Source organism: Mus pahari, chromosome 2, assembly GCF_900095145.1.
Source record: "Mus pahari chromosome 2, PAHARI_EIJ_v1.1, whole genome shotgun sequence".
In the NCBI taxonomy this organism is placed as follows: Eukaryota; Metazoa; Chordata; class Mammalia; order Rodentia; family Muridae; genus Mus; species Mus pahari.
Genome location: NC_034591.1, coordinates 147,875,982 through 147,892,947, shown reverse-complemented (window position 1 = coordinate 147,892,947; position 16,966 = coordinate 147,875,982). Strand labels below are relative to the sequence as shown.

The 16,966-nt window shown below is 34.8% G+C and overlaps 1 protein-coding gene across 1 annotated transcript; it reads left to right on the top strand.

Annotated features, from left to right (window-relative positions):
* The first annotated feature begins 1,084 nt into the window (after positions 1 to 1,084).
* Positions 1,085 to 2,059, top strand: LOC110316936 (taste receptor type 2 member 125-like). Its single transcript, XM_021191273.1, has one exon. The coding sequence runs from the start codon at positions 1,085 to 1,087 to the stop codon at positions 2,057 to 2,059; it is 975 nt and encodes a 324-aa protein (XP_021046932.1).
* The last annotated feature ends 14,907 nt before the right edge of the window (positions 2,060 to 16,966 follow it).

The following is a 16,966-nucleotide window of genomic DNA, read 5'->3' as shown; positions in this document are numbered from 1 at the left end:
TTTCTGACACTAGCTGTAGTTGATGATGTCCTTTTCTGTTTTGATTGAGGGTTTTTCCTGCATTGCTTCATTATTTCCTTGTTTTCTTTCTGCCACTGCAGAACAGTGGCATCTTGCTGCTTATTCTCTGTTCCAAGCAGCGATTGTGGCATTAGCTCTTAGTTGACTAGAGAACCAATGTTGTTGAGAGGTAAAGGCAGGTAGGCAAAATCTCAATCCTTCCTGTTCATGAAGAATTTGCAATATTAGGTGAAGAAGAGACAAAGAAGAAGATCAGAGATATGTTTACTACTTTTATGTGCAAAAGAGCATTTTACAAAGGGTTTTTTTAATCATTATATTTAGTTCTACTTTTTTCACTTGGAACAAGTTTTATACATCATGTCTGTTTTAATATTAAAAATGAGTTACATGATAATAAATGTTGAATAAATGTTAATACCTGTGATATTGAAATGGAAAATGATTTAAATAGAAATAAATGTGAGGTATGTATGTGTGTGTGTGTTCTAGTATAATTGATGAAGTTATTCTCATTAATAAATGTTCAAGGACTAATGATATACATCAAGCTGTTACATAGACCATCATTTGGACATGAACCTATGTCTCTCTAGAGCTCTAACTTGAACTGCTGAAATATTATTATTTAAGAAAAATCTTATGTTGGTTTGCAGTTTTCCCTTTCATGGCTTATAGTTCTTTGAAAATTGCTATCCCAGAACTCAAGTTATCAGATTAAAATATGAAAATAAGGCAAATCCATGCAGCTACGGCAAACAAATGCAAATGAATTTGCATGATAGCATAGGAAACTTCAGCATTTCCATTATCATATAGTTACAAAAGACTCCTGGCTGCTATGGAACAAAGAATCTGGATGGAACACAACCAGACTTAGAAAATGTAATGTTTTCAGGAAGACAACTGAGCCTATTTGTTTGTCCATTATTGCATATGAAAGTTATAACAAGAGAGTATGTTATATGTTTTCATTATACATCATATAGACCTAATATTTAAAATGAATGCATTAACACCTTTTCATCAGTGACTTTGGGAACAGAACATCCTCTTACAGACAATGGGTGCTGCTATCCTAGTGGCGACTGCAACAATAGTTAATGTGGAGTTCATAATTGGAAATGTTGGGAATGGATTCATTGCTCTGGCAAACATAATGGACTGGGTCAAGAGAAGAAAGCTTTCTTCATTGGATCAGCTCCTCACTGCACTGGCCATCTCCAGAATCACTCTGCTGTGGTCCCTGTACTTAATGAAAAGAACATTTTTAATGGATCCAAACATTGATACAATTGTGCAATCAACAAGACTGACTAATGCTATCTGGATAATTTCTAACCATTTTAGTATATGGCTGGCCACCATCCTCAGCATATTTTATTTTCTCAAGATAGCAAATTTTTCTAACTTTATTTTTTATTACCTGAGGTGGAGATTTGAAAAGGTGATTTTGGTGGCATTGCTGGTGTCCCTGGTCCTCTTTTTTATAGATATTTTAGTAACAAACATGCACATTAATATTTGGGCTGATGAATTCAAAGGAAATGTGTCTGACAGTTACAAATTAAAGATTTTTTTCCAGGTTTCCAGGCTTCTTGTGTTAACAAATACTATGTTCACATTTGTACCCTTCACTGTATCTATGATAATGTTTTTTCTGCTTATCTTCTCCCTGTGGAAACATCTGAAGATGGTGAAGCACATTGCCCTAAGCTCCCAAAATGCCAGCACCACAGCCCACATCAATGCTTTGAGAAATGTAGTTGTCTTCCTCCTCCTGTATGTCATTTTCATTTTATCCCTCTTTGCACATCTTTGGAGCTTTGAGTTTGAAGAAAAGACATATTTTGCTTTCTTTTGCCTTGTTGGTATTTTTGCATTACCATCACTCCATTCATGCATCTTGATTCTTGGAAACAGTAAATTGAGGGAGATCTCTCTTTTGGTACTGTCACTGTTAAAGTGCAAGATGCAAGGATGTGAATCCCTGGGTCCCTGGCACACTAGGGAGGACACTTTTGCACAATTTCAATGAAGATTTCCTCATAAAAAAATTGTTCTTCACATTCCATGTACATACTGCACATATATTTGCATTCTGTGTAGCATTCTGTATGAAATATGTGCTGTAAAAACAGAAAACAGCTTTTTAGAAGAATGGAAATATGAAACACGGAGATGTAAGAACATTTTAGGTAATACAATTTCAGTAGAATTATTTGAGATTTTGAAAACAATTGTGTGTGTGTTTGTGTGTGTGTGTGTGTGTGTGTGTGTGTTTGTGTGTGTGTGTTTATTTTTATTCTTTAATCCTTTTTTACAGTCCAGACTTTATCCTCCTCCTGGTCTGCCCCAACTGCTCCTTGTTCAATACCTTATCCTCATCCCTGTCTGTCTCCATCACTCACCCCAACCCCACCAGGCTTCCCTACTCTGTGGAGCCTCAAGAGTCTCAAGGGTTAAGTGCAACTTCTCTCACTGAGGCCAGACCAGGCATTCTTCTGCTGTATATGTGTCTGGAGCCTCATATCAGCTGACATATCAGATACGTATGATTGTATTTATTAAAATATAATTAATTATATAATTATAATTAATATAAATTATATTGTATAGGAAGATGGCTCAGTATGTCAAACTCCAGTTTTAAATGAGAGACTCTACATCAAGAACATATGGTTTCATTCATAGAAGTAGACATTCACTCTCTATCTCTGAACAAAGAGACATATTCAAACAAGCACCAAATACATATGTATAACACATTTATAAGTGATGATATATAATAAGAAAAAGTAAAAGTAAATATGTATACCTATGGGACAGTATAAAAATTGATAACTTTTATATATATTTAACAATTCCAAATTGAAATAAATTGCTTAATTTTTCATAAAATATTACTAACAGATTTTCTGAAATCAAATGACTTTTAGATTTTTCATAGTACCATGGTGGCACTTTATATAATTTACATTTGTAAATTAGTCAACTTTTAATGGAAACTAGCCATTATAAAAGAAAAAAATGTTTAATAGTGACTCAATAGACACATGATGGTATTTATGATTCAGGAACTCCTGTATTTCTACATCTTATAGTGAACAGAAGTGCAAAATCAACTTTCATATGAAGAAACTGAGGTTCTTCTGATGCAGCAAAATTTTAGAACCTACTAATATATAGAGAGAGACATAGAGTTTGCAGTTGTTCTGAACGCATGAACTGCAGCCTCGTGCTTTATTTAAGGGTCACATGGGTTTTCATTGTCAAGGTTACTTTTTCTGTCTCATAAAATCTGCATTAATTACTTATAATTATTAATTTCTTCATCTTTTTAACCATTACAATTGTATCTCCTAATGTTAGTCTCAAAATGGAATGCCTTCATAGAACGAAATACCATGTACTTGTTCTAATCACTGGTATCCCAGAAAAATACATAATTTTAGAGTCCAGAGGGCTGAACATGAATTAGTCTGCCACTGGCAAGTAAAATACAAACTTAACCTATGACATAAATGCTTCAAAATTATCTCATAGTGAATCAACTGCATTCACTTTTTCTCACAGAATCTGTTACAATTAGCAACTGTATATTGTTATTTATAAGACAATTTCATATCTCTAGTCTGTTGAATTAAAGTAGTGACATGTTTATAGTAGCACATAAACAAGTATATATATATATATATATATATATATATATATATATATATATATATGCTGTATTAAATAAAGTATCTTATTGGGCCTTTGTGTGTGACTTGAATCTCTCAGATGCAAAATAAAGTTCCTAAAATGTGATAATAAGTTATCACTAAAGAGGAAACTGTCAACTGAAATGAAAAATCTTTTAAAACCAGTTTAAATGTCCTAGATATGGTATAATTTATCATCTATAAAATATATATGTTATATGTATACATATACTTTTTACAAAGTATTTTGATCACATTTCTTCCATTCTCAGAATTACCCCCAGGTCTTTATTCACTATCCACATCATACTCAATTCTCCTTCTAAATTTATACTAAACAAAACAAATACAAAACAAAACCAAAAAGTTAAAAAAAAAAACAAAACCCTGTAAATAATACCAACCAACAAATCAAACAAATAAACAACCAACCAACCAAACAAACAAATATTAGATCCATTATGTATTGGCCAACTATTTCTGAACATATGGCTTTATCTAGGGTATAATTGATATATACAACATTATTCCTATGAAGAAAACTGATTTTTATTTTCTGAAAGCTATCAATTGCAAATAGACTCTTGGGTGGCTGAGGGACTTTCAGTTTATTTTCCTTTCTCCATACTGAGAGATTTAAACTTGTTTGTACTTGTACTGGCCTTGTGCACACTGCTACAGTCTCTGTGAATGTATATGTGCATCAGCCCTATTATGTTCGGAAAGTGCTGTTTTTGTAGAGTTGTTCACCACCTCCAGCTCTTATGTTCTATCCAGCTCCTCTTCTATATAGATACTTCAGGTTTGAGGAGAAGGGCATGATACTGGTATCCTATTAGGAGTACAAAATCCAAAGCTGTTCACTCTTTTCTCACTGTTATGGGTCTCTGGTAAATTGTCATTTACTGTAAGAACCTTCTCTGATGAAGGTGATACACTTACATATGAGTAAAGTTGATTGCTATTAGTAGTTTTTTATTGCTAAATTCATTTAACAGAATTATATATTTTTTCCTGTACATATGACCTATCTAGCTCCAGGGTTTTAGCCTCATTTACAATATCAGGTATGGGTTCCATCTCATGGAGTGACCATTAAATTCAATAAAACAGTATTTGGTTATTCTGTAGCTTAATTCATGTAACTACTGAACTGGTAGGCATATTTGCAGCCAAGATATTATCCTATCTCATGGAGTTCTGTACTAATAATACTGATGGTTATTTAACTTCTAGACAAAGGTTTTTAACCTGTAGGCTGTGACCCCTTTGGGGATTGCATTATTAGATGTTTATGTTATGATTCATAACAGCACAATTACAATTATGAAGTAGCAATGAAATAGTTTTATGGTTGGACATCACGACAACATGAGGAACTGTATTAAAAGGTTGAAGCATCAGGAAGTTTAGAAAAACACTGTTCTAGAACTATCAACAATTGTGGACTTGAAGCTTCCAACCAAGTACTAGCTATATGTCTTCATGTTCAATGCCATTAGCATGTGGTGGCTTTTGCCATACAGCCTTACTTTCAAATTCTACAGGGAAACCCAGAGCATTGGCAATAACCAGCATCATTTGGGAGATATATGGGAAGTATTTGGCATATATATATATATATATATATATATATATATATATATATATATATTTCCTGCACTAGAATTTTAATTTTATACGATGCATATAATGTCTAGTTAGACCATTATTTGGTAACTCTACTTAAATTACATTTATATATGCATATATCTAAATATAGGAGTCTCAACAATAGTAGGTTTTAAGATTTTTTAATAGCTTTAAGTTAGAAATCGTACTCATTATTGCTATTTTACCCTGTCTTCCCATTTCTTTTTCTATTTTCATATGGCTTTTCAAAGACGTTAAGTTAATTATTCAACTCAATATTACTAACTTTACCTGTCTTCACATTCTTGTTCTCATTTAATACACCTATTCTAATTTCCCCTTTTATTATTTTATAAATCAGAAGTCACCCTTTTACATCCTTACACCCTGGTCCCTTACTAGCTACTTCATGTGTATGCAGACATACATATATCTATTTAACAATAACAGTTAAATAGGGACATGAATTTCTGACAGAGGGCCATAAGGAGAGCTGAAGGGAGAGAAGGAGGAACAAAATAATTTGCAAATATAATATCCAAGTATGATAAGTTTTAAAATTCTTTAAGGAGTAAATAACGAACCTACACACAATCACATTCAAGCATACACAAAAACACCTGTACACACACATACACACACAAATGCATGCATGCATGCATCAATGTACATTTTTGTCTTATAACAACTCTCTCTTGAATACAATACATATTACCAAAATGAACCACAGCAAAGATAGCCTTCTTTTGAGAATCCACTCTATAGGTCAATACTTCTCTACAGTGTATCTTGTTGAAAAATTTGTGGGAACTATTTCCTGATTGGAAACTGGACAAACTCTATGCAGGGGATTATAATAACTCAATAAAATGTGTGCATGCTAGATACATGCAAAAAATTATGCTTAGTAGATATAAAGCTATAAGTTGTATGACAAAATTGATAAAGATCTTTGTATTGTAGCATTAGACAATACAATGTGAAAACAAGAGAGATAATGGAGAAACTATTTTAAGTTACAACTAACACTAAAAGGCATTTGAAGGGCTACATGAAAACACACTATTGGGGAAGCTTCCTAAAATATATATGAATGTGAAGGATCTAAATGGATCTTCCAAACACTCAGGTAGACAATCCTCAACCAAATTTTTTTCAACCAAGTAAAATTACAAGTGCCAAAATGGGTTGCATCTAGTTGAGCCCTATGGAAACTCCCAAACACCATAGGCTATTGCCAATTAGAATGGATGTTCCCCACACACTGATGTTATGGACCTCTTTTTTGAAGACAACATAAATTATTTACATGGAGGAGTCAAACTTGTCCTGCTTACATTATTGTGCTCAGAATCAACACCTGATTAAGACCGTTAGTATCATTTGTTCAGCAACAGCCTAATTTGCATCTTTTGACACTATGGCCTCTAACCCACAGGGTAGAAATGCCATGATTTATTTTCAGCTTGACATATCTGCTGCATCTCAAGTGTGTTGTGTCTTCAAGAGGATCTTACTTTCTGTTTCTTTGGGTAAGCAGGAGCAATAGCAAAAGCTTCCACTGTTTTGAGGTCCTCTCTGGCCACCTGGCCAGCAACTAATAAGGAGAATATCTCATACCTGGCAGTAGAATTTTCTATAATAACCACCTATGGGTTTTAGGAAGACCATTATACACTCATTCCTAGACCCTCTGAATCCTAACTAATGGTACTATTCCTGTAATTAAACACCATGACTAAAAGCAACTTGGGGAGTAAGAAGTTTATTTGACTTACACTTTCTATTGTAGTCCATCATGAAGGAAGTTAGGATAAATTGGGTAAACTCCTGCTTACCCAACAGAAAAACAGACAGTAAGATCCTCATAATTGAAGACACTACACCCTTGAGATGCAGCAGACACATCAAGCTGAAAATTAGCAGTACATCTCCACCCTGTAGTCTGGTGTCCATAGTGTCAAAGTAGGAACACAAACAGGGCAGGAACCTAAGGAAGCTAGAGCATGTCAGGTAGGGGGGTCTTGTTTACTAGCTTTCTCAATTGACTTGCTCAACCTGCTTTCTTTATAGAACCCAGAAGTACCAGTAGATGGATTACACAACATACTATGGGTGGGTCCATCCTCAATTAATCACTAGAGAAAGGATTGAAGGAACCGAAGGGGAAAAAACCCATAGGAAAAAGAATCCCATAGGAAAAACAATATATCAATCAACCAGACCCCCCAATGCTCCCAGGGACTAAGCCCATCAACCAAGGATTAAACATGGAGGGACCCATGGCTCCAGCTGCATATGTAGCAAAGTATGGCATTGTCTGGCATCCATAGGAGAAGAGGCCCTTGGTCCTGTGAAGGCTCAATGGATGCCCGATTGTAGGGGAATTCAAGGGTAAGGAGGTAGGATTGGGTAGGTGGTTGGGTGGGAACATCCTCCTAGGAACAGAGGAAGGAGGGATGGGATAGGGGGTTTCTGGAGGTGCAAAATAGGGGATAACATTTGAAATGTAAATGAAGAAAATATACAATAAACAAAACAAACAAAAAACCAAAAAGAAAAAGAAAGAAAGAAAGAAAGAAAGAAAGAAAGAAAGAAAGAAAGAAAGAAAGAAAATAAAGGAAAGAAAGAAGGAAAGAAAGAGCCATAATCTTATAGAGGCATTTTCTTAGTTGAGCTTCTCTCATTTCAGAAAATTCAAGTTGACATAAAATTACCCAACACACTCTGTTTAAACTTTGTTTGTTTGGTATGGTTTGTTTTTTGGTTTTATGAGACAAGTGTTTCTCTGTGTAGCCTTAACTGTACTGGAACACACTCTGTAGACCATGCTGGTATTAAGCTCACAGAGATTTACCTGCTTCTGCCTGCAGAGTTCTAGAATTAAAGATGTGTGCTACACTGTCTATTAAACTTGTTTCAAACTAATTAAATAATTTTTGTAGCTTAAGATTGAGTAGTTTTAAAATATGATTTTCCCCCCAATCTCCCATGCTTTTGTTGTCTCCACCGTCTTTCTAAATCAACGGTTCTTAAAATCCAAATGCAGAGACCCTTTAAAACATATGTCATGTTTGGGAAGACCCAATCATTACATTGTTTTGTTGCTACTTCATAAGTGTAATTTTATTACTTAGGATAAATGAGGGGTAACTCTTGTGAGAGGTTCATTCTATCCCCAAAGGAGTCATGATGTAGGGTTGAGAAACACTGGTCTAAATCTTATTAGTTCTAGTCTTCCCCTGACAGTGCTTTATATTATCCTCCCACATACATCTTCCATAATCTGTATGTTGTTACCTGGCCTCTGTAGACACTCTTTCCAATTTAAATGCAGAAATATTTGTTTGTTTGCTTTTGTTTTTGTTTTTGGGCACAGGGGTTTTCAGTGTAGCCCTGAGTATCCTGGAAATTGGGAGGCTGGCTTCTTTCTCCCAAGTGCTGGGGTTGAAGGTACATCCTACCGCATCCAGCAAAAAAAAAAAAAAAAAAAGTTAAATGTATGATCTACTGATGCCAGACAAAACTTTTTTGTAGCTTAATTATTGCTTATTGTCTAAATTATGGAAGGTTGTATTTCCTGTTGATTCATAGAAAAAAGTAGAGGATATAAGAAAACTCAACAATTATTTTCCTTTAAACTGATCTATGGAGTTTTTTTTTTTAGCCTTGACTAATCTATAGCATTATTTATTTTTTTATTTACTTGATTTTTCACATATTTGATCATATTTTCTTCTCCCTCAGATCCTTCCTGATCCTCCTTAGCTCCTTATCTTCCAAGTTCATGTTCTTACTTTTAAAATAATATCAAATGGGCAAACGAAATCACAGTAAGACACAAATAATAAATACAGTACAATAGAATACAATAAAAAACAATACAATACATAACAATACAATACAATAGTTTTTTGTTTTCATTTTTGTTTTTGATTTTTGGTCAACCATGTCTAGGTATGGAACCTGCTTTGCAATGTGATTAATATACCCTGAAAAACTATGTTGGCGAAAAAAAGAAATTGGTTGATTGAATCAAATAAGTTAAATGATTCATCAGTTGGTTAATTGAATCAAGTAAATGTGAAATATTGCCAAATCAATTAAAGTTATTTACCAGTCAAGAAAATTTAGAGTATGGAATTTAAAATGTAGTAACAACAAAATCATTTTAAAAGGGCACGGTATATGTGTATGTGCCAAAAAGCAGAGGGAGGGGGATGGGATGGGGGTTTCCAGAGGGGAAAATGAGAAAAGAGATAAGATTTGAAACATAAGTAAAATGCCCAATAAAATAAAACTCAAAAGTTTATTTGGATGACTAGTTTTAAGTAGAAACAATCAGATTCTAAGTTAACTAATCTGTTTTTTTTTAAATCCTAATGAATTTGATGAGTATCTATAATATATTCATCAAATATTGAAGAGCTGAATATTAAATAAAGTTCATTCAGATGTTTTGAACAGAGTAAGTGTGAGAGATGTGCATTATGAGATGAGAATCCCAAGTATGATTTAGAGAATTCTTTGAGGACCGTTCCTTATGAGAAATACAGGGTAACAATTCATGTCTGTTTCCTGGTCCTAGGAAATAATGTATACTGATTTGTAGCTTATTATGGCTTGCTATCTAAATTATAAAACGTTGACTCTCCTTCTGGTGACTCTGAGAAAGATACAGAAAGATATTAATGTTGGGTCCTGCCTTTTACAGGCACGCCGGAGTCACGCAGCTGAAGCGCACCAGACCAGCCGGAACACAGCGTCCTCGAACCGCCCACTGTCACCGCCCACCGTCGCCCAGACCTGCCCACCATCGGACACCTGCCCGCCACTGCCAGGACTGCCCATCATCGCGAGAACGCCGTGGCAACTTCTAAGGACTCAGGGGAATGCTGGGAACCCTTCTTTGTATTTAAGCCAGTCCTGACAATAAAGATANGGGCTTTGATCAGACACTTGCCAAGGCCCCATATTTTCCTTTGCAGCCCTGTTCTTTCTCACGAGTTCTCGTCCTCCAGTTCGGATCCACAGTGGGTTCAGCAGGCAGGAGTGCGAACCCACCCCAAGGTGTTCTGCCCATGCAGACAAGGCGCCGGTCTGCGTGCAGGCAGGAACACCACATATTAATAAGAAAACTCAACAGGTACTTTACTCTAATCACCACATCTCTGGAGATAATAACCCATTCGAGTCAGTTTCAGAGCTTTGAGTTTGACACTTCCAACATTATTCACATTTCAGATTTTGAATGTTAAATGGCATCTATACTTGATGAGCCTAAATGACAAGGTTAAAGCCTGCAAAACTGTAAAAGAAAATATGTCTTCATTTGCATTCTAACAAACGAGAAGTCAACTTTTCTCCCATCATCTGCTGTGGAAAATTCCAGCCTATGATGCAATCTGTGGATAAAACTTCTGAACTATGAGAAAACAATGTTTTCTCCGCAAACTGTTATGCTTTTTATCCTGTAGTGTCCTAAGAAGCTTTTCTGGTGTGTGTTGATCACAGACAGGAAAAGGCTGCAGAAACCTCAGTGTACATCAAGAGACCCAATGTTAATTAAATGAACTTAGATTAAGAAATCACATTCATGTGTATACTTCTGCTTCCATACATATACTTTCTGGTAGCGACCATTTCCATCCATGTAATGGGTGAATTTGCTTCCAGAATTTTGGGTTGTCTTCAATGTACTGGTCTTCCTGTAGTGACTGGGGCAAGAGAGAAAAAAATGAGATCCTTTATTTTGGCTATCTCCAGAGCTTTTCTGGAGAAATTTAAGGCATTGGTTTGAAACTGTGAACAGACACATGTTTATAGAGTGGTCAAATACAAAATATGTCAGTGACTTGTGTAGAATAACTAGGAGACACAGCAATATCCTATGATCAGTGTCATAGCACCAAGGTTCATAGAATGGTCTAGAAATTTTAGACCTTTTAAGTTCTCATCTTGTTAATTACCATGTTCATTGTGTCTGTAGTTTGTCTGAAGGGAGATCTTTTAAGCATCTAAATAAACCAGAATACTAGAATAGATCATTTTTAGAACGTATCCTAAGTTTGAAGCAAGCAGTCAGAGAATGCATATATATATGTGTATATATATATATATATATATATATATATATATATATATATTGAGTTTATATTTAATTATCTGAATTTCCAGCATTGTAAGGAGACACTTCAATTTTAAAGCACATAGAAAATGTATTTGAGGTACCTATTATATCCTCATTTCTTAACTTACTTGTCATAAAGTAAGATCTGAGAATCATAAAGAGAATCATTATAAACAATGATACAATAAACAATACAATTACAATAAACAATGATAAATGCATATGTTACTATTGAATAATAACAAGTATATTTAGAATTGATTTGATATTGCCACAAGAAGCACTAATTCATACTAGCTTTAATATAAATGGATGAAAAATTCAGAGAAGGCTTAGCCATTTAATGACAGGGAAGAACACTAAATATGACATTATGTTGATCTTAGTGGTTTTAAAAGTTAGGGGTGGAACTTTATATCAATTTCTTTTTTCCACTGGATTCATATTTTTTCCATAGATGCCTTCTGGTAAGGTCATGAAAAGAAGTTAATCTTTGCTGTCATAATATACATTCCATTTCAAGTAATATGGAATTTATAATAGTTAATAAAATTAATTCATCTCCAACTACTAAAATGACACACATAAAAGCATGCCATAGCAGTGCAAAATTTCTTACTCTCTTTTGCCCATCATATTTTGAGTGGAATGAGGAAAACTGTTGACATAATTATTAATGACACATTATATTGCAAGGAGATTAATTAACTTGAATAATAACTAAGGAATGTGTGAATTTACTCAGCACTGTCAGTACTACTAAATGTCACTATTTACTTCCAGCTCTTTTTTTTTGTTTTGTTTTGTTTTTTGAGACATGGTTTCTCTGTATAGCCCTGGCTGTCCTGGAACTCACTTTGTAGACCAGGCTGGTCTCGAACTCAAAAATCTGCCTGCTTCTGCCTCCGGAGTGCTGGGATTAAAGGCATGCGCCACCACACCCGGCTTCTTCCAGCTCTTAAGAAAAAGCTTCACACAGAACTTTATAATTTTGTTGTTTATAAAACCTTTTCACCAGTATGGCAGGAACCATGGAAGATGAGATCCAGTTACTCCTATAGGGGACAATGTCTAGAATCTTGATTCTGGAGCATTAGGTAGTTTGTAAAAAATGATACCTTAGTTAAAAATTGATGAAAGAACAGAATCATAAACACCAGGAACAGCAATCTATAGAGGAAAAAAAAATACTTCACCACTGAAGATTGCAGGTGCTGGCTTCATGATGCATCTATGTGCTTCCATAAGTGGAAGCATTAATAAGAGCATATGTCTGAAAATTCCACAATTCTAGTCAGAATAGCAGCAGAACATATATTTGGTGCAATTATATTAGCTATGTGACCGCTGACAAGGTAAAATATAAAAGGTATATGGAATTTATAACAATAAAGTAGATTTGGAGAGTATATGATCTGTTTTGGTAGATTTGTATGCGTATTCTTTAATAGTGAGCCATTAATTTCTTTATGGTGCTTTTTGGATTTGTATACATAAACAACATTAATTCTACCATTATTTGTAATTAGTAACTGTTTCCTTGCCAAGAAGTAATTTGATTTAATATTTTTCCAAAATATTTTCTAATTTTTTAAAAAAGTATATGAACTCATTGAAAATAACAGAGAAGTAAATATGGGACTAACATGAAATTTCTTGAATTATTGTTCATAAGACTCCAACATGAGCAAAGACCATATTAAATAAAATGATTATTTGAGAAATCATGCTTAGTCCAAAAATACAGAGACAAATACCTTAACAAAGAATGAACAACATGATATTTTGTGATTCCCTGTCACCTGTTACATTAACAATTTTACTATTTCCTATTCATTGGTCCTTATTATCACACTTTCAATAATACATTTAATTAAAACTATATTTCATAAAATGTGAATAAAATTGATAGTATGGAATAGGCATGTTCTTTCCACTCACAAAATAAGCACTTCATTTGGAAGGTCTTGGTTTCAATCTGTATTGTTATAAGTGAGACACATTTAAAATCTAACATTAATAGAATTGATGCAGTAAAGAAAGTGGGAAAGTGAGCTGTTGTTTTTAAAACACCAAATGGCATTGATTTGAATTTTCCAACAAAATTATTACAAGTCTATAGACAACAGTCCCAGTTACTAACAATACTCCAGAGGGCATGTTGCTGTTACAGTAAGACTCTATCCTGGAGAACAGCTGTAGATCATGAATCTGTGATACTCTACATTCATCTTGTGTTCTTACAATTGTGTCATTTTTCTTGGAGGTTAAAGACAGCATGAACATTTTGGCAGTTGTCAAGACTGAGTATCACACATTTAGGTAAATTACTACAAACCCATTGATCCTCCTGGGCAATCTATTAAGAGAGGCATGAGACAAGAATCTAGAGAATTTTACATTCAAAGAACATCAGGGCACATGGCCTGTTAGCATCCCCAGGTGATAGTATTAGTTACTCCAATCCTGTCCCAGGAAGTCGTGTAGATGTGCCTTTTCTGTTGTGGTTGGCAACTGATCACTGAGAAACTACTTCATGACATGTCCTGGAGATGCTGATGGCATACTCTCTGTTTGTTTACCAAGGGATCACAGGGTGATGCCTATCCTTGGATGCTGGTCACTTTATTGCCTCAGTGCTAAGCAGTGAGTGAAGCCCTTTCACTCTCATTGCAAAGATCGACCTCAGGTTGACACCTTTCAATTCAGTCTTCTAAGGTTATAGACTTAACCAGAAGCTGGTCTTAAAAATCCATGTCATCTGGCTGTCACCTACTCCAGATCCATGAATCTAACCTCTCTAGAGTCATTAGCCTGAACTTAAAGCACCACTGGAGAAAGGTAGTCAACGTTCTTGCACCTATACAGAAGCAGGTGTTTCTTTATTATGAACAATGAAGGCAGCAGCTCCTGAGTGGGTGCAGAGACTGTTATCATTGAGACTTGGAGAGGATGAGTTTGGGTATAGGTAGAAAGGGGTGAAGATTTCATAAGCTGATCTCTCCTCTATAAACTCAAAGTTTTAAATACCAATAGAATATTTTTTTTTAATCAGATGCATTGCAGATCCTAACTTCTTACAGATGATATCATGAGCATGACAACATTCATCTCTGGAGTTTCTCAGTTCTTCCTGGACTTTTAGGTCATTAGTCCTTCACTTCTGTTTATTGATCCTTTCCCATCTCACAGTGGATCACTTCTCAGTTGCCTTCCTGCTCTTTGCAAATGTGTGTCCTCCAAAAGTACAGTTAAGACTAAGCAAAGAGCCCCATGGTGGAAACAGACCTCCCTTACAGAAAATAAAATTTTATTTTTAATAATTTGTTCTGTATGGTGTAGAGAATGATCTATAACAGACATATTTTGAGTTTTGGATGTGTGAATTTATTAAGCATACCAAAGTAAAAGAGCAAATAAGAAAATATAGATAGATGATAAATAGCACAATAGCACCATATCCAATACTGAAAATATCCATCAGAAATTAACTAGAAGAGACCCTTTAAGAAAATCAAATGGGATTTCCATTAGATAGTTTTAGGCGATGCAGAATGTTAGCTGTGCTGAGGCATCTAAAGAAAAGAAAGGATAACAACAGACAGATTGTGGAACTCGTCACAGCTTCCAGCTGAAAACTGACCGGGGAAAGTAAAATATTCAGCCTGAAATCAAAGTTGAGATTTCTCCCTGGGGAACGAGTTCGTCGCGGCTGAAATTCCAGCCACACTATTCCTTTTTGGCATCATTGGAAAAATAATAGTAACATCTGTTGAAATAGTTGCCTTTTGCTGTTCTCAGGGGTACATTGTTGGGCTGTTTGTCCTCCCTTATCTCTGAGTTAAATGGTCAACCCATCCCCAGAAAAGAGACTTTGGAGGTCATTTTAAAATAAATATGCTTAGGGCAGAAAAGAAGGAAGACTTGCTCCCATAAACATATTCCCCATGAGCTCTAACCATACATACCAATTTGCCCACGTAATAGTCATCATGTAGCCCATTAAACACTACCATCTTTACCTACATTACACAGCCACACCCCTAGGTGTTTGCATTCCTCTTTCTATTCTTATTTGAGCTCATCTTTGCCACCTCAGAGAACAGCCAGACTGTTTCTACCCTTGGAGGTTGGTGCATTTTTCAACTCATAGGCATTGACTCAAAAATTTCCCATTCTAACCTTTAATCCCTTCTTTTTATACCTTTGATGTAAAAATTGTAAAATTGTAAGAATTTTTAGTGTATATTCAATTTTTAGAAGATAACTGATTTAGGAGACTGAGGATGGTATTAAACCTTTGTAGTGAAATTCCTCATGTGTTTCTCTTTGATCTTTAAAACTAATGACATGTATTTTCCTTTTATTTTGGTAGTTATTCTTAAATTTACCTCTTGGCCCCTTAATTAACTTAATTGATCAATGATTGTATGATGAAGCTTATTTTAAAAACTTAACCAACCTGTTTTATTTGACTTTGTTTCTGTGAGTGATGATAACTGAATAGATACTGGAGGATGGTGTGAGAAGCTAGGAATTATCATTTGTTACTCACTTGGGATTAATGGAGAAATAAAATGGGCAAGGGGAAGGTAGAAAATGATGAGAATTCTTGTTGAATACAGGAACTCATTTCTGCTCAGTTCTGTTTCGTAAACACAACAGAAATGTTAGTACCACTCTTCATGGATGGTTAAAAAGTTCTAAGTTTGCTTAATTTTACATTAATTCTGAGGCTTTTATATGGTAAAGCATTTTAGAAAGCGACAGAACAACTGCAACAGGACTGATCATGGATGCATAATAAAAGCTAAGGTCATTTGTAAACGTTTGAATGTGAAACAAAAAGATTGTGATTCGAGTAAATGCATATTTTATGGGTGTTTGTGCATGTGCCTCAAATGTAAATAATATACAAATACAGTCATCTCCTGAGTGCTGAGGTTTAGATGAATTGCAATGTCTGGGGCATTATCAGACAAATCCAAATGTCTGCTTTAAGAGCTTCTGCAAAACACTAGCTCTGTCATTCCTTGTATTCAGAAAGTTCCTGATACAAGTCTAGTTTCTGATTGCCCTCTATATGGTAGAATATATGAAACTACTTGCCAATAACTACAGTAGTCAGATGAAAATATTGTGGCAGAATCATGGAAGCAATGCAAATAATATGTATTTATTTTCATCTTAGAACATGAAAACTTAGTATTTCCTTTAGCATTTACTCAAATATGCTCCACACCACTTGGTCTACAGTGTATTATGGATAGAGCTTGGTTGAACTGAAATGGGGAAAAAAGTCGCTCTCACAGAAAAAGAGATGTGCTGTGAGTTTAATATTGTCAAAGCTTGATGTTTTCTATTTGTTGCTGCACAGAGCAGTTTTTAAAATTGAGTATGTTATGAGGATTCAGTACTCAGATAGAGCTCTCTAAATTTTCTTCAGTGACCTCATGAATCATAACTTGCCTTACAGACA